The sequence below is a fragment of the Vombatus ursinus genome, unplaced genomic scaffold (genome assembly GCF_900497805.2).
Source record: "Vombatus ursinus unplaced genomic scaffold, bare-nosed wombat genome assembly UNPS02014830.1, whole genome shotgun sequence".
NCBI classification, from domain to species: Eukaryota; Metazoa; Chordata; class Mammalia; order Diprotodontia; family Vombatidae; genus Vombatus; species Vombatus ursinus.
The window spans coordinates 23,872,091-23,893,520 of record NW_020954608.1 but is presented as its reverse complement, the minus strand read 5'-3'; the positions used below and the strand labels follow the sequence as shown (position 1 = coordinate 23,893,520).

The following is a 21,430-nucleotide window of genomic DNA, read 5'->3' as shown; positions in this document are numbered from 1 at the left end:
AATCCAGATACTGAAACATTATTAATCTAAGTTTGGTCCAGGTTAACAAGAACAATACCATATACAAAGAACAATAAATTGTACCTTGCAGTTATCTAAACTGAAACCTTCATGCTGTGTGCATATATTTACGAAGTGTATAGTGAGTCTTAAATCAACATTTTGAATTGAAAATAATTTTTTTTGGTCTTTCATTTTCCCACAGACTTGCTGCTTTCAAACAGCTGTATTCCCTTTTTGGGTTCATCAGAAGGGCTGGATTTCCAAACCCTGCTGTTAGATGAGGAGAGGGGCAGGCTGCTGCTTGGAGCAAAGGACCACGTCTTCCTGCTCAGCTTGGTTGACTTAAACAAAAATTTTAAGAAGGTCAGTTTATTTTTAAATACAGTTCGCTGAAAAAAAAAGTTTATTTTCAACTATTTTCTTCCTCTAGTTTCTCAATGACTGAGTGTCCTCATTGTCAAATGCAATAGATCCTTTGTCTTAAAGGAATTTAATAATCTTACCTCCCACTGCTATAGTGTTTAGATTTTATGAACTGAGTTTAAGTCCACATGTCTGACCTTCTATTAATATGAAAGAAACATAAGTCAAATTACTTTTCTGGATGAATTTATGGTTTAGACAATTTAGACAATTTAGGATGTATGCAAGGCTACCTAGTTTTTTGGTTTTAATGAATGACAGAATTCTCATGGCTAAATTGAAATTCTCTTTGCTCTTTGTAATTGACATTCATTGTAATTTCAATTTTAGTCAATTCTTAAGTTAGTCATATGAACATTAGTCTTTTGGATCTTCTGCATTAAAAGTATAATATGAGATTAACTTTTTGGTTAACTTCTTTTCAGATTACTCAGCAAATGTCTTTCTCACTGTTATCACCTGATGTAGTCTTAGGAAATAAAAATAAATTTTAATAGAAACTTATAAAAATAATAAATAGTTCTTCTGGTGAAAACAAATCTAAAAATCTTTCCAAAATAAAATATATAACTTTTAAATCCTTTCATTTAACACAAAAAACTGACTGTCAAATGTTTTTAGTGCATTTATTTGTCAGCAAGCATTACTGCATAATAGATAAATTGCCAGAAGTTTTTAGTGTATTTATTGGTCAAAAAGCATTTGTTAAGTACTTATTATGTGCTAAGCACTGAGAATACAAAGAAACACAAAAACACTATTCTTTCCCTCAAAGAACTCACATTCCAAGAGAGTAGACAACATTCAAACAACCATTTATAACCACATTTCACCTAAAAATTAGTTGTTATTCAAAGTTAAAGATGTTTTAATATTATTGTTTGACAATATTTTCTGTTGAGTCAATAGTATAATATTTGCAGTTGATTTTTATGAAAATCCATCTAAATTCCAGGTTCTTAACAGATCCCTTTGGCATTCTGTTGAAGCCTAAGGAACAGTTCTCAGAATAATGTTCTTAATTATATAAAGCAAAATACATAGGATTGCGACAGAAACTAATTAAATGGAGAAACATTTATTAAAATATTAAAAGTTCCAAGGGATCTGTGGACCCAAGGTTAAGAACCTCTCTTCTAAATTAAATCTTTTTGTTAGGCAGCCATGAAGTTGAGCACTTGGTTAAAATGTAAAATTCTCTCTATCCATTGCTAACTCCATTTTATTGAATTGTGTTGATATGTCTACCTCCACTAAAAACTGATTCTATGTTTCGACTTGCAGTAGAGGTCATACAAAGTGTCAAGGCAGGTCCTATCAACCTAGAGAGGCTTCAAGCTTATCAATGGACTGAACATTGTGTAAAGACAGATCAGTTAATTTGGTGGAAATCCACCTAAACTTTAGCTAAATTTGGAGAAGAAAAAGATAGTTGGCTCTACTTATCTGAATGAACCCATGCTTTTACCAACTTACCACAAAACAGATGTAAGCCATTTCCCCAGATTTGCTCAGATCTTGAGGTACCATTATCATAAAATCAAGGACAATATACCTAGATTTAAAGATCTGTAGTTAAAATATAGCATATCTGCCCTTCCTAGTCTTAGAGAATTGACTGGAACACTGACTGGTTAAGTGCGTTGCCCAGGTACCTATCAGTCAGTAGTTGTCAGAGGATGGCTTTGATTTGAGTCTTTCTAACTCCAAGACTGTTTCTCTATTCATTCTGCTATACTGTGCACTTGCATGTGTGTAAAAATTCAGCCCCAATTTGAATTAATTTTCTTCCTTTTATATACGAATTTAAATCTCTTTACGTTTGGAACTCCCCCCCCCCAAAAAAATCCTAGAATTGGAGGAGGTGGGTAGAGATAATCCAAAGAAAATAATACTGATTTCATAGAGACCTATGATGATTAATATTCCACTGTGATTGTTAATATGGTGATTCTCCAAAATCTCTATCTAGTCAATTTCTGTTATGTCTGGATTTGCTTTTGGGATATTCAAAGAAATAAAAAAAAAAAAGATGAGTCCATGAGTATTGACCAAAATGTTGTCAATAGTTGCTTTAGAATTTCTCTTAGTGGTTAGATAGAGCTGATTTCACAAAAAGTCAGAATGAGTATACGCCTATATGCATGCATATATGATTTGAAAAGTCCCTGAATAGGGTCCTCTTCTTTGTCAACCTACTTTTATAACTTTGCTCTTTTGGGTATTGACAATTTTTTCCATCTTTCAGAAATTATTTTGCATTTGGCAGTGGTATTCGAACTGTTTTGATTATGTACCCCATCAATTTAAAAGAAAAAAAACTCAGAGAATGAACTCACCACCCACCATATGTGCATGCTTATTTATTTATCAATTGTATACCTCTAGCAATTATTCTATATGTTATAAAATATAGGCAAAATACAAACTAAACAAAGATGAGATGAAGATGAAATAATATTGGATCATAGAGAAAATAAGGAGTTACTTGAGCAGGAGAGTGCCATGCTCTGACTGTATGCCTTAGGGAAATTGCTTTGACAGCTATGTGGAAGATGGATGAAAGAGAGCAGAATTTTGAGACAGAAGAGATAAATTAAGAGACTGTTGAAATAGTCCAAGTGAGAGAGGATAAGGGTCTGAGCTAGGCTGGATGAGTAGAGAGAAACATACAGATGTGAGAGATGTTTTGGATGTAAAAATGACAAAATTTGCTTACTTATGGAATAAGTAAGTGAGATTGAGGAGACAAAAATGACAATGAGAATGTGAACCTAGGGGACTAAAAAGGTGTTGGAGCCTTCTACATTAATAGGAAATCTGGAAAAGAGTGAGTTTGAGAAAAAAAAGATTACATAATGAGATCTGCTATGTATGTCAGAACCCATCCATTACCTGTTACCACATCCATTGAAATTTACTCTGTCCAACCCTGAATGAAAGGGTGGGGGGCAAGGCTTAGTCATTGGTCACTTCACTGGATCATCAAGCATACCCTTTTACAGGCACCCACCTTAAACATCAAATGATATGTGACAGGATAGGAAGTAAGTGTGTTGAGGGCTTGGAGGATTTCCCCAATCTGCTGCTTTTGTAGATGAGATATTGCTTAGATTTTAATTGCCCTGAAGTACCTTTGTTGAGTTTGGAAAGTGAGTCTTTGGAAATTTTCACACAAGAGTAGCTACTAGCAGTAACTGAGAGAGTGGGATTTGGCCTCTCTTCCTATGCTCAGTTTCTTGATCACACAGGTCTCAGGAGTCAGGTCACAGTTCACCTCCCATCCCAGGGAATATTACTTCTCCTTTGAGAGCACCTGAACATGAAATGTCCTTAATAGTGTATTTTTTTTAAATTCCCAATTAACATGCATTTGTTTTCTTACCCTTAACTACCTCTACTCAATTTGAGAAAAAAAAAAAACTCTTCTGAAACATATACTTAGTGAAGCAAAATAAGTTTCTTCATTGGCCATGTCTAAAAAATATCTGAACCTCCCGTCTGAATCCATCCCCTCTCCGTCAGATGAGAATAGTATGTTTTATCATGAATTGTCTGGATTCAAAGATGGTCATTGCATTGATCTGAGTTCTTAAATCTTTTAAAGTTGTTTGCCTTTACAGTGTTGTTACTCTGTTCTTCTGGCTCTACTCACTTTATTCAATATCAGTTCATACAAATCTTCCAGGTTTCTTTGAAACCATCCCTTAAATAGTGATCTATTACATTTACATAATATTATTTGTTTAGTCATTCCTCCAATGTTGAGTACCCATTAGTTCTTAGTTCTTTGCTACTGCCAAAAAAAGAAAAAAACACTAAACCTGCTATAAATATTTTTGTACATATTGGTCCTTTGTTTCTTTCTTTGATCTCTTTAGGGTTTAGACCTCAGAGTGGTATTACTTGATCAAAGGATATGCAGTTTACTAACTTTAGGAACAGAGTTGATTTCTAAAATGGCTGTACCAATTTACAGCTCTACTAATGATGCATTACTATACCTTTTTTCTCAAAGTCTTTCCAATATTTATTACTTTCATTCTTTGTCAACTTTGCCCATTTGATGGATGTAAGGTAGAATTCCAGAGTTTAATTTGCATTCCTCTAATAATTTGTAATTTGCAGAATTTTTTTCATATCACTTTTGATAGCTTAAATTTCTTTGCTTGAACATTGTTAATTTCTTTTTTCTATTTATCAATTGGGTAATGACCCCTAACAGTGGCAAAAAATCAAGTGACACCCAGATAACACCTTAATTTGTTGTTAATAGAACAGCAAGTATTAACTGATAACCAACTGAAAGCAAGACTAGAACATAGGACAGTTGTCAAGGAGCAGAAGCGGGGACAATTTTGAAAAAAGTGGAGTCCCCAAAGGGTTAAAGAGCAAGATCTATTGGGGAAAAGTGATATGAAAAAGTCATCTAATATACATTATAGTTTTCCTTAGGCTATTCCTACTTTCAGAGTTTCTATTTTGTTCAATTAAACCAACTTTTATTTAGCACATACTAGATGCACTGGATACAAAGATTAAAAAAAGTCCTCTGTCCCTATCTTGAAGGATCTTATAATCTGTTTGTATGTGTGTATGTGTGTGTGTATACACACACACACACATATATATATATATACATATATATATATATACACACACACAGAAATAACTATTGTGCAAATTATACTATGATAATTACATAGGAGAGATCAAGCAGTAATGAGAAATTCAAAACAAGAGGATATGAGGGAAGAATCATTTTCAGAAAGAAGTATCAGGGAAGGCTTTTTGTTGCCACCTAAGATGGTACTTGAAAGAAACAAAAGACTTCAAAAATCATAATTCACATTTACTGAATATAACATTTTAATTTACAAGCTAATTTTCTGACATTCTGTGAGGTACTGTAAGTAGTATATGCAATCTTATCTCTGTTTAATAAATGAGGAAACTGAGGCACAAGGTTATTAAGATTTGACAGATGTGTTGGATGTGGACAGGAGAGCCCAAGATGAGAGTGTTGAGTGTCTAGCAGTAGAGTACTTGATGGGAAGATAGTATGAAATAAAACTGGAAAGATGAACTGGGACCAGTTATGTAGGACCTTGAATATTAAGTTGAGTATCTTGTATTTTACTTTGTAGGCAATAAGGAATTACTAAAAGGTTTTTGAGTGGAAATGTGAGTCAATCACTTAAACAGTTACTGACTGACCGAAGGTTTTTTTGTGTGAAAAGTAAATTAGAGAGAGCTTCTTTAGGACAGTGTCAGTATTATAGCTGTCTTTATATCCCTAGTGCTGAGAATCAATCCATCTATAATCAGTGAACATATTGTTAAGTACCTCCGATGTACCTGCCAGCTACCATGCTGTGCATTGGGGAGACAACAATTAAAAATGATACAGTCTCTGTTCTAGAACACAACAGGGAGCTAATGTTAATTGAGTTGAATTGGAAACAGAGACACTATTTAAGAGACTGAACAGTACATGTTGGCAGATGAGAGCCTCAAATAAGTTGGTGGCAGTGAGAATGAAAAGGGGAAGAGGTGGTATTTATCAGAGTATCAAGGAATTGGTAGGGCTTGGCAACCGTTTAGTTGTAGCATATCAGAAAGAATAAAGGATCAAAGTTGATAGGTCTTGACTTGGGAATACTGGAAGGATGGTGTTGACATTAATGGGAAGTTAGGAAGAAGGATAGTAGTGTAGGGAACATAACAAGTTCAATTTAGGACATTCTGAGTTTGAGATGCTAATGGGACCTTGTATTTGGGTAATTATATAAATGTTTTCTAGAATATATCTTAACTTGAATATAATTATGTTTCTCTGTGCTATTTCAAGACCTAAAAACATTGCTCTTGACCTGTGTTGTGCTTTCAAGAAATGTAAGAGAAAGTTCATTTTGTCTGTTTATGATGAGATCATTGTTTAAAATAAATTCCAATCCAATAGCTTCATAGTTTGAATACTTTAGAAATATCTCAAACTCTTCTATGACTCTTCAAGTCCTAATATTTGATTCTACAGACGTTAGAAATTGTGTGTGTGTGTGTGTGTGTGTGTGTGTGTGTATGTACTAATAGTCTGATCGACCAAGGCTGTCCTGTATATCTAGAGCAAAAATCATTACTGAAGATTTCAGAAACATTTCATTATGTAATTCAGAATTCATAGAAAGTCTATGTACATAGATTGGATGAGATGTCTTATGAGTTCTTTCTAGATCAGAGATTGTGTGATTTTTTTTGTGTAGGTGTATGTCTTTCAGAATTATGCAGATAATCTAGTGCTAAAAGTATTCTTCAGGAAAAAAGTGCCAAAATGTAATGTTTGTACACTGTTTGGACCCGGAGTGGTTTGCATTGGCTCAGTGCCTTTCCAGCAGAGTTCCAGACTTTCTCAGTGTGAGGAAACCACACATTAGAACTACTAACATCTAAAGTATGACCTTTATTCTCTTTGGAATGAGAGTCATTAAAAAATTCTGATTCTAGCTAATTCTGACTCCCCACTCTCCACCTCTCACTCTCAGAAATTCTGTGGGGTTTTTTGTTGGTGGTGGTTTATTTTTTGACTATTAATCAGTCTAGGAAAAGGCACATAACCAAACTGCATATTAAAATCTCATATTTGCTGAGTCAGTCTATGCTTGTCAGGATGGCATTAATTATTCTGATCATCCTCATGGACATTATTTTTTGAGGATCAAAAATCTAAAGCTAGAAAGGGCCTTGGATGACATATGGTGCAGTCCCTTCAAATTAAGGAACTTTTGCTGCTCAGAGACATTCAGTGATCAATGTCACACAAGAATTAGAAGCAGTGCTAAAATTTGATCCCCAATACTTGCGTGCAAATCTATTGCTTCAGTAAATAATAGCCAAAACCTTTGTAGAACTAAAATACTTTAAAATACTCTACTAAGTATTTCTTGATATTTATATAGAAGTTAAAAATTCTAAATCATGACTATCCTACAGTGCTTTGATTATCTTTTTATACTAAAGTTATAATTATTATTTTAAAATATTAAAGTTTTGGGTAATAAATACAGAATTCTGAACAAATCACTGTCAGACCCACAAATCCATCAATCAATCAACAATTTATTAAGCACCTACCATATACTAAGTTTTGGAGATACAAATGCAAAGTGAGATGATATGTGCCCTCAAGGAGCTTTCATTCTACTAAAGGAAAATGATAATTTTTTATCAAAGAATAAAAGTGACTTTCAGCTAGTTTTAAGGGATATTATACCTAATTTATGTAATTAGCATTTTCTATAAAATGTGTATATCAATGCGTATTTTGTGCAGTGAATTATGTTTTAAATTTATTCAGAGTGCTAAATACCAGAAAATTCTTCTCTTACATGGTGTATTCTTCCATTAAATAAACATTTATTACCCAAATAATTTGATGTTAAAATCTGAAACTCGGATTTGTCCACAGGCATACTTGTAGGAGGAAGGACCATGTGTGTATATATTATTCATCCAAATACCCACTGGCTTATTTTACTCCTTTGATTACCTACGTTGGTATTTTAACTTCCTTCTACTAATTGGGGATTATAATGTTCTACTGCCGCCTACTGGGTAATAGAGATATCAGGAAGTATGAATTGCCCTTAGATAATCCAGGGAAGATTGGCATGATATTTCTATACCACAGTTAGAGCTATTACATGTAGGAGTGACTGCACATATGTCCTAGGGTCATTCTGGTTCTGATCTATGGAGTTTTGCTTCAGTCAGCAGCCATCTTGAGTCCTTGCTGTGCCATTTCTTAGATGCGTGATCTAGAAAAATCACTTAAACTTCTCTGGGCCTCAGTTTTCTCACTGGTAAAATAAATGGGTTAGACCAAGCAATCTCTAAAGAAAATAAGGTTCAGTGATGGAGTAAAACAAACAAACTAACAAACAAACAAAACTAATACAGCCAATTTCTCTATAGTAGAGAGCTGGAGAATGAAAAGATCATTACAATGGGTCATCATACAAATTGATTTCAAGGTAAGAACACAAACCAATAGAAGGTTAAAGTCCAAAGGGAATTTAGCTTTTATGTATTTTAATTATTAAGAAAAAAAATAAAAAACATGTGTTGTAAGTTCTGGTTATACGTAAAGATAAAAAAATGGAAGCACAATCAAATGTTTCATAATTTGATAATTCAGTTATTCAGGAAATTTTGTTTTTCCTCATTCCCTGATTTCTTTTTTTTGACATTTAGCCTGAATTCTCTGGTAGATATAGTCATGAATTTCTGCTTCATGTTGAGCTATATAGTTCAACAAGATTTCTAAAACTTAGCAAAGGTAGCAAATATGGTAAAAATTTACTTCAGGGATCTGAAATTACTAAATAGACTAAATGCATCAAAGTGTTTATTTCTGATTAGTTTTTGTCCATCATTTTAAAAAAAAGTATGTTAACTGCAGTTTGCCAGACTGAGGGGACACAGTTTTTTTTTTCTTTAACCCTAATACATTTTGAAGGAAGATTGATCCTTTTATTATTCTGAAAAAAAAGTTATTTAAGTTCAAGTAGCAGATTTAGTTATTTAAATGATAGTATTTTCCTATTCTTTAACAGAATACACTTGAAAATACAGCCATTTTAACAAAATTATCATTTTAAACAAGACACTAGATCCTCTCTCCAAATGCTTGAATATTTTAATAATAAAACAGATTGAGTTTTTGTTGGAATATATGAGATTTTCTTAACCCTTACTCTGTTATTTTAATGTCTCAGTTCTGATTGATAAACATTCCTGAAAAGAACATTTGATGAGTCAAAGCAATTCTTATTGAGTTCTTTGCTGTACTAGAAGGTTTGCTAAATCCCATCATTAAAATATCAGAAGAAACCTCCTCTAAATTTATTCTTTCTGAAGTATTTATGTGTTTAAAAAGGATATTTTTAAGGTCTTGACCTAGTGCCACATTTTTAATTATGGAAATAACATGTCTTAAATTGTCACATATTTGACCAGGAATGTGCTCAGGTAAGGCTTTTAAATTGATTTGTACTTAGGTTTATTTTAATTTAAAGAAAAATCCCATCTTATGAAAAATAATATTTTTACATAGATCAGTAAAATTGACTGAACTATTAAAAATAAAGTTAAATTTTCACCTTTCCTCATCTATTTTTTAAAATTTAGATTTTTTTTCAAGGGTGAGGGAAGATAGGGAGAAAAGACCTGTGACTCCATTTAAATGAGGTCTTCTGTGTTAGGAAACTTACCTTAACAATGCAGTTCAGCACCTAGTCAGTATAGTCTTAGAAGAGTTGTCTGTGGTCACTTAGAGGTTATGTGATTTCCCTGGGATTATATGGTCAAAAGTGCTGGCCTTGGAATCAGTAATATCTGGATTCAAGTGCTGGGTCTGATACATACTAGCTGTTGTGATCATGACCCAGTCACCTCCTCTTAAGTGCCCCAAGTAATTCTCTAAGACTACAGATTATAAGACCAGTCATCCATTTGCACTGGTGTTGGCGATTCTCACACTAGGAATTCACACTAGTGAAAATTTAAAAAATCAGAATAAAAGAAAGTACAGAATGAGAGAAAGAAGTTTTCAGATATATGATAGGATATAGAACTTCAACAAGAGACCTATTTTGTCCATTAGAATACAGACACATTATGGTATGGGGAAGGAGTGCTGGATTTCTAGCTAAAGTATCTGGGTTCAGTTCCCTTCATGGCTACCTTCATGACCTTGGTAAAGTCACTTAGTCTCCCTAAGGCTCAGTTTCCTCATCTGTAAAGTGAAGGGGATAGACAAAAGGCTTCTGAGGTCCTTTCTAACTCTATGATCTATGATAAATATAGTGGTTCAATAGTTATTTAAAAAGAGATGTTTAGGTTGCTGAGTTGGAGAAAATAGTAAAGGACTGGCATTTGTTTCTTCCAGGCCATTTTATTTTTGTGAGGTTTTTATGCCCTAGTACATGGTCGATTTTTGTATATGAGCCATGTCCCATTCAGTTTTCTCCACAGGTCTATCATACCTAACTTTTCTAATGTTCTAATCACCTCCTTAACTTCTTTATTGTTTATTTTGTGGTTAGATTTATCTAGTTCAGAGAGGGGGAGGTTGAGGTCCCCCACTAGTATAGTTTTGCTGTCTATTTCTTCCTGTAACTCCCTGAACTTCTCCTCTAAGAATTTGGATGCTATACCATTTGGTGCATATGTGTTTAGTAATGATATCACTTCATTGTCTATGGTGCCTTTTAGCAGGATGTAGTTTCCTTCCTTACCTCTTTTGATAAGATCTATTTTTGTGTTTGCTTTGTCTGAGATCAGGGTTGCTACCCTTGCTTTTTTTTACTTCAGCTGAAGCATAATATATTTTGCTCCAGCCTTTTACCTTTACCCTGTATGTGTCACTCTTTTTCAAATGTGTTTCCTGTAAACAACATATTGTAGGATTATGGTTTTTAATCCAATCTGCTCTACGCTTCCATTTTATGGGAGAGTTCATCCCATTCACATTTACAGTTATGATTACTATCTGTCTTTTTCTCCATCCTTTCCCCCGTTTATGCTTTTCTTTCTTCTTTCTCCTTTCTCCTTTCCCCCCGTCTCTAGTGTTTTGCTTTTGACCACAGACTCCTTCAGTCCCACCTCCCCTCTATTATCCCTTTCCCTTTTCTTCCCTTTTACCCTTACTGCTTCTTCCCTCCCTTCTATCTCCCCTCCCTTTTCTTTCCCCTTTCCCCTCCTACTACCTATAGTGCAAGTTAGATTTCTATACCTAACTGATTATGTTATTCCCTTCTTGAGTCAAATCTGATGAGAGTAAGGTTCAAACAATGCTCATCCCCCTCCCTTCTTTACCTCTACTCTTAATAGATTTTTGTGCCTTTTCCTGCAGTGTAATTTATCCTTGTCTGCCTCCTTCTTTCTCAGTACATTTTCTTAGCTCAGACTAATCCACTTACTTGGATCCATTTAACCCACTTGATTAAAATTTTTTTTTATCATTACATCAAAGTCAACTCATATCCACCCCCTTTATGTATACTCCTTTAACATGGTATAATAACAATACAGTTCTCAAGAGTTGCAAGTGTCATCTTCCCTTGTAGGGATGTAAACATTTTGCCCTTATTAACAACATATTGTATCTTTCTGTCCCATTTACCTTTTTATGTCTCTCTTGAATCTTGTACTTGAAGATCAAATTTTTTTGTTGAGCTCTGGTCTTTTTATCAGGAACATTTGGAAGTCCACTATTTCATTGAATATCCATCTCCTTCCCTGAAAAATCATGCTCATTTTCGCTGGTTAGTTATTCCTTGGCTGCATTCCAAGCTCCTTTGCCTTACAAAATATCATGTTCCATGCCCTACGGTCTTTTCATGTAGAGGCTGAAAGGTCCTGTGTAATCCTGACTGTGGTTCCATGATATTTAAATTGTTTCTTTATGGCTGCTTGCAGTAATTTCTCTTTAATCTGGTAATTTTGGAATTTAGCTATTATATTCCTTGGCATTTTCAATTTGGAATCTCTTTCAGGCGGGGAGTGGTGGATTCTTTCTATAGTTATTTTACCTTCAGGTTCTAGGACTTCAGGGCAGTTTTCCTTTATGATTTCCTGAAGGATATTGTCCAGGCTCTTTTTTTCATCATGACTTTCAGGTAGGCCTATAATTTTAAATTGTCTCTCCTGGATCGATTTTCCAGGTCAGCTGTTTTACCCATGAGGTATTTTACGTTTTCATCTATTTTTTCATTTTTTTTTGTTTCTGTTTGACTGATTCTTGCTCTCTCATAGAGTCATTAGTTTCCATTTGTTCAATTCTAATTTTTAACATATTGTTTTTTTCTGTTAGATTTTATACTTTCTTCTCCAATTGGTCAATTGTATTTTTAAGGGATTTATTTTCTTCATTGTACTTTTTTTTTCCAATTGGTCAATTGTACTTTTAAAGGACCTCTCTACCTCTCTCATTTGACTTTTAAAATCCTTCTTGAGTTCTTCTAAGAAGCTTTTTGGGCTTCAGACCAGTTCATATTCCCTTTTGATGTTGCAGATGTGGGTTTGATGACAATGTTGTCCTCTTGATCTTCACTCTTCTCATAATATGAATCTATTGTACATTTCTTTTTACTCATGGTGTTTCTTTATTCCTGGCCTTTAAAGAGATTAAGCTCTCCTGCTGGGAAGCAGAGGACACTGACTCAAGCTTCTTGTGTTGGGAGCCTAGGTCTTGGTCACTGGCTTTGGGAGCTGGGGCCTCTTATGTTAGCAGTTGGAGGCTGTAGGGTTCTGGCAGCTTATCTGGTGTTGGGCTGGAATCAGCAAGGCTGGGACTTTCAGGCAAATCTAGGTTGCCTGCTTTTCCTTTCCTTTAGCTTTGTCCAACTCCTTTTAGATGGATGCTGCCGGGTGTTTATCTGCCTGGGGCCCCTTGCAGTGCTACTTCCCTTATTTCTGTTGAGGCACTGCTTCTTTGCTGTAGAATGCCGAGGCACCTGGTGGTTTTCTGAGCTGGTTTCCACCAGTTACCCCACCCTCACTGAGGCACTCAGAGTTACAGGTGTTGGTGTTTGCCTGCTAATTATTTACAAATAATTATATGTTATTTTATCAACCATTTTCCCCCATTGATGCAGTTCAGGCATACATAAATGATACAGATCTGTGTGCTAAAGGTATGAGATGAATTTTAGAGACACAGCGGATTAGTTAAAGTAGCATGATAGATGTTAAAGATATAGTCCAGCTAGAGTTGTAACTAGAGAGTGACAGTGCAGTCTTTGTCTCAGGGCATCAAAATATAAGGGGCACAATAATTCAGTTTTTTATTTTTTATTTATATTTGAAAGCTCTTGCACTCTTTGAGCAATATAGATATATTGAGTTATTTTTGATGATGAAATCAAAGCAATGAAAATTTATGTAATTTCCCCATGTTCCTGCAAGCTGCTAGTGTCAAAATGGGACAAAGAAAAATTCAGAAATTTCAAGACCAGAGTCCTATGTATGATGTCTATTATACGTGGCTAGATAGACATAACATTAATTTTAATAAAGTATTTTTATTACAAATGCTTCTTTTTGTCAATTTTGTGGTTTATTTTTACTTTCTTAAAAAATTTCCTGTTTTGTAGAAAATGTATCATATGCCATTACAGAAATATTTCCTTTCAGAGAAGTGAAGAGGTAAATTTGCTTCTTGAAAGAAGGCTTTTGTGAGCTATAACCATAGTAGTTTGTCTTAATGAGAAACCCATTTCTAGAACTATTCAAATTTATATTCTAAGATAAATTCTCTATTTTTATGGGTTACCCTCAAATAGATTTATATTTACCTCACTGAAACAAAATATTAGATGCCACATTTTTTAAAGAATTACTATTTTATTCTAAACTACTTAACCAAAATAATTCAGATTCATTTAAAAATTGTATATTAAACCTCAGAGATATAATGTATAAATGACATCTTTGAAAATATAATGATAATTTGAGTTTTGCCAGAGATAATTAGTATATAAATAAATATATGCAGATGAGTTATTACTCAGATCCCACATCATTTACTATACAAGAGTTAACCTGAAATGTTGGCCAAAATTTCTGATAATCTTCAAAATTTATGAAAGCACATATACGACTTTTAAAAAAATTAACCTAAAATCAAGATGTTGTACCTTGTAGATTGAAAAAAGGAATGATGCTAAAAGTGTTTTCAAGTTCCTAATGTATTTTTTTAAATAGAACACATTTTTGTTGCTATTTTTCTTTGACTCCCAGCTCATTATGAAAAGGTCTTTGTTGTTTGTCTTTCCTATCCACAAAGCATTCTGAAACAGAGAAGGATGATCTTTGGTTTTGTTGTTTACCTGGATAGATACCCTGTAATTGAATGTTGTATGTGGATTGTAAGCAAAAATTCACTTATGAATTAGTGACTTTTCGGCTTTCTTTGCTTGCAATATGAGGTACAGATTCTTCTTTAACCTCTGAATTTCTCCTTTTCTGGGAGTACAACATGAAAAATGACTAAATTCTGATCATTATGTATAAAGTCACTATAAAATGATAACCAACCTTTTGATTCCCATTGCTTGAAATTTAGAAAACTGAAACCGTTTGGACATAATTATAAATTAGCTTTCAAGCTGCAGCTTACTGCTTTGTTTCATAGTGATTAATTTGTTCACATAAACGCCAAACACATACTCTCCAATAGTCACAGAGGTAAAACAATGGAATCCTAAAATGTGACTGGTTCCCAGCTAAAGTGCTGCTGTGAGAGTCCCACTTCCTCATTGTAATTAAAATACTACATAGAACCCTGACATTACTTAAAGCAGTATCTCTTTTTTTTCTTATTTAAAGAAAAAACTTCTCATTAGTATCTTCCAATTACATTTTTTTTTTATTTTGTAATCCTATCATGCACTAAGTGCCAAGGGTTATACCAAGTAATGGGAGACATAGTCTCTTTCCTCAGGGAACTTATGTTTGAGATTATGACACATTCTATTAAAAGATAACTAATGAAAAAAGGACCAAATAATAATAGAGAACTCATAAGAGGGTAGTTAAGTTGCACAGTGGATAGAGCATCAGACCTGGAGTAAGGAAGAACTGAGTTCAGAGCCTGCCACAGACACTGTGTGACCCTGGGCAAGTTACTTAGCTTTGTTTGCCTCAGTTTCCTCATCTGTAAAATGAGCTGGCAAAGAAAATGGCAAACCACTCCAGGGTCTTTGACAGGAAAACCCCAAATGAGGTCATATAGAATCAGACACAACTGAAATGATTGAGCAACAACAGCATTTTTCCACGAAGTGGGAAGAAGTGAGATTTTTGTCAGTGCTTCTAGAATGGGTAAGAATTATATAGATTGAAAAAAAGGGAAGGAGAATGACTTGAGGTTTGTAAGTGAGCATACCTCAGGTAGGTTCAGTGGACAGTAAATAGAGCAATTTGTCTAGAGTAAAGGTTCCATTCAATTCAACATATTTCTAAAGAGCCTTCTATTTGCAAAGCTTTGTGTTAAGCACTGGGAGAGATACAAAATTAAAATAAGACATGAAGCTTACCTTAATAAATTGTACAATTCACATAGGAAAAATTCACTAACCCCTGGGGTTTCCTTTAATATTCTAAAACCCTTAAAACTCTGATATCCTTATGTCAATTGAAGCAGCTTCTGTTTATTGATCTCAAGGTTCTCCATAAATTGAATATAAAGAATATTCCACCAAGGTCAACTGTAAGAAAAAAATGTGTATTGGGTTTGTTTTGCCTTTGATGAGTTTCATCCTACTCCATGATGCTTTCTTGCGACATTCAAGTCACCTTCCCTTCCCTGTCTCATTACCTAGGACAATTCTCTATTCAGAGAATTTCTAATTTGCTCATTTCTGTCCCTCACTATGCTCAGCAATAACTTCAACTTTTTCATCTTCCTTGAACCATCAAAATATTGTGCTCCAAGAGATTTTTTAATAGTTGTGTATATAGTGCAAGTTGCATCTCTTTATTTTTCCTGAGTAGTTTGTAATTCTCTCCATTATAAAACAAACAAACAAACAAAAAACAGGAACAAAAGCCAAAATCTCTTGACATCTCCAGATTAGGCTGGAGGGGATTCTGTTGACCATGTACTTGTTAACTAGATTCAATTAGATTACTTCTTAAGTAACAGAATAAATTGCAGATATAATTAGAGTTTCTTTGGCTTGATTGATGTGGTCTTATATTTATTTGAATGTTTCTCTAAATAGACTGTTAAAAAAATAAAAAAAAGAGGTAATTTGTCTTTGCTAAATGATAACTACTAAAGAAGTTCTGTGACACTATAAATTAAACTAAAAACTTTTAGGGAAATTGTAATTTTTTTTCTTTGATATCAGTTATCTTTAAAGTGCAACGAGAAAGTCATTTGACATGGAGTGTAGACATAGAAATAGAAAATAAACATAACAATCACATCAAATATTTATTTATGAAGTTATAGTTTATTTGAAATTTATATAGAATATTTGGTAAATAATTATTTTAATTTTGCTATTAAATTTCATGGAAGAAATCATGATATATACTCACTAGAGAAAATTACCATTTAATGTTCCCTTACTTTTAAAAATATAGGATTGGCATTTTTAAACAGATAACTCTTAGTCTAGTTTTTTTTTATTCTTTTCAAATTCAACATTTTTCAATAGTGGCATGTAAAACTGATCATTAAATTATAAAATAGTTTAAAAAATATAATGGCAACATGCTGTTCACATAGTGTTATTGACCTAGAAGTATCCTTAGAGTCCAACTAATCCAATTCTCGCTTTACAGATGAGGAAACTGAGGCCTAGATTAAGTAATTTGCCCATGTTCATACATATAATAAGCATCAGAGGTAAGATTTAACCAGGTCCTTTGGACTGCAGAATCAGGGTTCTTTCCACTATGCAGCTATGATGTTATGACCACTAAATGTATAGGATAAGGCAATTAGTCCATACTGTTATTGTATGTTTGTGTGTATGGATGGGGTTATCAAATCAACCAAAGTTGTTTATTTACATCTTTAGACTATTCAGCTAAGAGAATGTAATTTACTTTAGTCTCCCACAATACTTTTTCTATAATCAATTTATTAGTGAAGCTTAGGATGTAAACTTGCCAATACCAAGAAAAAAACTCATAATTGATATTTATATTGTAATCCTACATGTTTATATGAATCATTTAACATAAATATATTATGTAACACTGTCTATGCAATGTCTTATAGATCATAAAGTGGTTTTTAATTACTCAGCATAGAAGATTGATTAGTAGTCCTCTGTTTGGTTGATTCTTCCTTTCTTCTATGAATGTCATCTATACAATCTTGATGATTGAGGATTCTACTTCCCTGCTGCCAGAGTCATCTCTGGGTTTATTAATGGGACCATTTCAAAATAGGCCATGTGGATTTATACCTATTCCTTAGAAACAGGAACCAGAAAGAAATGTTGACTACACAGAAGCACACAGTCATCCATTCACACCCAAGAACAAGTCTGCTAGTCAAATAAAAGGACTTCCATGTTTTCAGTCATTATTATAAGTCCATATAACAATAGCTTCCCTAAACTGGTCTCCTTGCATAAAGTTTCTCTACCTTAATTTTCTCCATATTCAATTCAGCTGCCAAAGTGATTTTTTTCCTAAAACACACTTTTGACCATGCCACTCCCTTTGCTCACTGAACTTCAGCCATTGCCTTGCCTTGAAAATTAGCTTTAGCCTTCTCTGGAATTTTTAAAACCCTTTGCAACTTCACTCCTACCTACATTTCTAGCTTTTATTATGCATTACCCTCCTTTATTCACTCAAACCGGCCCTACTGTTATTCCTCACACATAATATTCCCATCTTCAGTCCTTTGCCCTGGCTGTCCCTTATGCTTGGAATGCACTCATATCTCAACAAACTAGACCATTCCCTTATGGGAAAGAAAAGTAAAATAAGTGTAAAATAGTTTAAAATTGCTAGGTTCAATTGTGACAGCAAATGCTTACAAATTTGCTGATTGTTTTCAGAAAAAAAGAACTCTAGTAAATATAAGGAATATAATAACAAATACGATAATGTATTTATAATACTTTATCATGTTACAAATATATTTCTTATATGTAATATTAAATAATATATAATCATTATATATTAGAAGTGATAATATATAATAATATAATTATAATAAATTTATTGTATCTGTTATTAGGAATCATTTTATGCCATTATAATATGACATAATGTAATACTATAATAGTAATATAATAGTAAATATAAATAGCAATATAATAGTACGTATAATGTTATGTATAAAGTGTGATTTTTCTATCACTTTCTTGGTCTCTTCCCTATCAAATATACTCTCAAGTATGCTAAAGGTACTTAAAGGCAAGGCATGTAACTATAATAGCATAAGGGCTTCTAGGACCTAACCCTTCCTTGTTTTCTTCCTAAGCTTTATTTTCTTCTGTTCTTTCTCCTCCTGACACTTCACTTTTTTATCACATTTCCCCCAGGTATAGTCAGAAGAACCTCCTATTCCCTCAAGGTGAAACTAACCTCAGACAGCTATGTAAACTTGGGCAAGTTGCTTAACCTCTGATTTCCTCAGTTTCCTCATCTGTAAAATAGTGATAATAATTGTGCACATCTTACAAGATTGTTGTGAGGATCAATATTTCTAATGTGTTTTGTAATTCTTACAGTTGTATAATTAGTGCTATCATTATTTTTAAAATTCATTTTTAATACTTTTTTAAACAGTTATTTCCCTTTATATATTCCCCTAAATTCCTTCCCTCCCCACCCTCACACACACACACACACACACACACACACACGCACGCACGCGCACACAGAGCATTCCTTGTAGAAAAGAAAAATCATTGTGGGAGCATAGGCGTATTTTGTTTTCTTCTTCTTTAGGCTTATCTAAGTGGATTCCTTTTCCTTAGCTGCTTTACTTACCACCAGGGTGGAAAAACTAGGAATCACATGCTAATAATTGAGTGACAGCCACAAATCCTTGTATCAGTAATGTCTTTCTTTTCATTTTTGGCCCTAGTACAATCATTCTTTTCCCCTTTCTCCACAAAATCCTACTCTGATGCTTCATCATGGTGTGGAAAGGATTCTAGGGTGTCCGAGACTCTGCCAAGAGAGCACAAGGCCTACAAGGTTCCATTAAGCTTGCTGGAAAAAGATCTAAGCCAACTCTCTGAGGGCTAGCCTAGCTTATTACTGAAAAGCTGAGGACCAATGTGTGCTGGTCACTTGTAATAAATTCCTTGACCATGACAACTCATGAAACAAAGTAAATATTTTCAGCCTGGAAAGATAATTAAGTATTTTCTATATTGTGAGTCTTAAGATAAGTCAGTTTTTTATCCTAAAAATATTTGATAATATTGTCAAGTAAAGCCAGTTATGTAATCTTAGTAAATCCTTGTCTTCAAGTTCCAAGTCATTTTTACTTCTTTTAAAATAAACAAACAAAAATGGTGATGGTTTATTGAAGTAACATTAGTTCCCAGAACAAGAAGTGGGGACAACTTTTCTGAGAAAATACTTAATTTTTATTGATAACTTAGGTTTGCATAAGTATTTACTATGTGCCTATGTGTAGAAAACTATGCTAGGCATTTTGGGAAATACAAGGATTGAGTGAGACATAACCCTAGCCCCATGAAACTCATAGTTAGGGGGCAGAGGGGGAGAGGTCTTTCATTCCAATCATATACTGTACTATGCCTTGATAATATGAAACCTTTAATTAAATATGCAGAATCTGACCAAGGATGGAGCATTCTGAAAAATATGATGCATAGTATACAGCAGGAGGAGAAAAAGTATTTAATCACTCTTTAATTAGCTCTTTGGTTATTTTAAGTATTCACTCTGTTAATTTGTTGCATTACTCCCTTCATCACTGTTTTCCTCTGAACACATGGCGATTTCTTAAATAAAAGTCTTGTAATTTTATGAGTATTTTGCAATGGTTAGGATTGGGAGAGGCTTCTGCCACTAGGATGAGTGAATGATTTGTCATAGGACTTACAAAAAATATCACTAAATTCATTTCTCAACCAGCTACTAAATATTTGTATATTTTGGTGTGAATCCTCATTTCTTATTTTTTTGGGAAATTATAAGGGCAAGTAGAAGTAAATTGTGTACCACATTAATAACTAGTATGATGGCTAATGGGGAGAGAAGCAAATATGGGCCCTGGTTTTGTTATTGCAGCGTTTCCTGGGGAACTCTTTGTAGGAACTTGATCTTAGAATCATGGGATCATAGATTTAAAGCTAAAAGGGACCTAAGAGATTATCTAGTCACTTTTGGGCCGGACTTGAAACTCTAATGTTAGACTTACAAACTATTTTAAGAAGCTTGATAGTTTTTCTATTAATTTTTTTTTAATTTAAAAAAAAGTCTCTCCTCATAGAAGGACTAGCTTAAATACCATTGTGGCCTCCTCTGGGGAGACATTTTCTATTATAGTGATTATACTTAACACTTGCCAACCATCCAAGACATTAAGGCCAGTTTTCATTTAACCTTTAACTTGAACTGCTGGTACAAGTTCTATCTTCATTCTAGATATTGCCTATTCCCACCCCACCCCTAACATGAACATTTTTGTTCTATTAATAGAAACAAGAAATTCACCACAGAAAATAAAAATGAAGATTCCTATCTAAACCTGTTTCTGAAATGTATTTGCTTTCTCTGTTTTAGATTAGGACCAAACTTACAACCTAGAATGTTGAAATAGTGACTAGATACAGTAATCTGTTGGACTGAGTTGAACTAATTGGATAGTCTTGGAAGTAAAATCAGTGAAATATTTGTATACTTAGTTTCAATTATTTTTCTGTCTGTTTGGGATTAGTACTTGTCTTTAGTAAATAGATTGGAATAAAAGAGAGATATGTGAAACAATTTGAGGTCCTGGGGGAAAGAGATGTTCTTTAAATGTAAGATAATATTAAAAGGGGTTTAAAAACTATCAAGCCAATATACTAATTAAAAACAGCAAGAAAAACTGGGGCAAGTGTGTAGAGATAAGGGAGAAGGAGCTCATTTTTCTACAATATTATCATCTTAATACTGCCAGATGCAACGAGGAGGCAAGATCTGGATTAATATGATAATTTTTAGGTATTTATGCATGCACATTTTGAGGTTAGCTCATCTCTTGAGCATACTGCTAATTCAACCACGATGACTGTGATTGTAACCTTATGGGTTGCAAAAATGTGTTATAAATTAGTGCCTTTAATTCAACTAAAATTTTCTTTGGAAAATGATTTCATACCAATTAGCTGATGTAGGGAATAACCTTGAGTCCTATAGAACTATTTTTAACTCTTCTGTTTGTGAAATGTTAAAAAGCTATAATCCCACTAGTGGGATAATGACATAAACTAAGACAACATGT

At 33.6% G+C, this 21,430-nt stretch overlaps 1 protein-coding gene across 3 annotated transcripts in view; it reads left to right on the top strand.

Moving 5' to 3' along the window:
* Positions 1–21,430, top strand: part of SEMA3D (semaphorin 3D) — a 256,333-nt gene that overhangs the window by 122,998 nt on the left and 111,905 nt on the right. For all 3 annotated transcript variants that reach the window (XM_027838813.1, XM_027838812.1, XM_027838814.1), the window contains exon 3: positions 206–366. In XM_027838813.1, the coding sequence (XP_027694614.1) occupies positions 206–366 (161 nt within the window). The remainder of the gene's footprint in view (positions 1–205; positions 367–21,430) is intronic.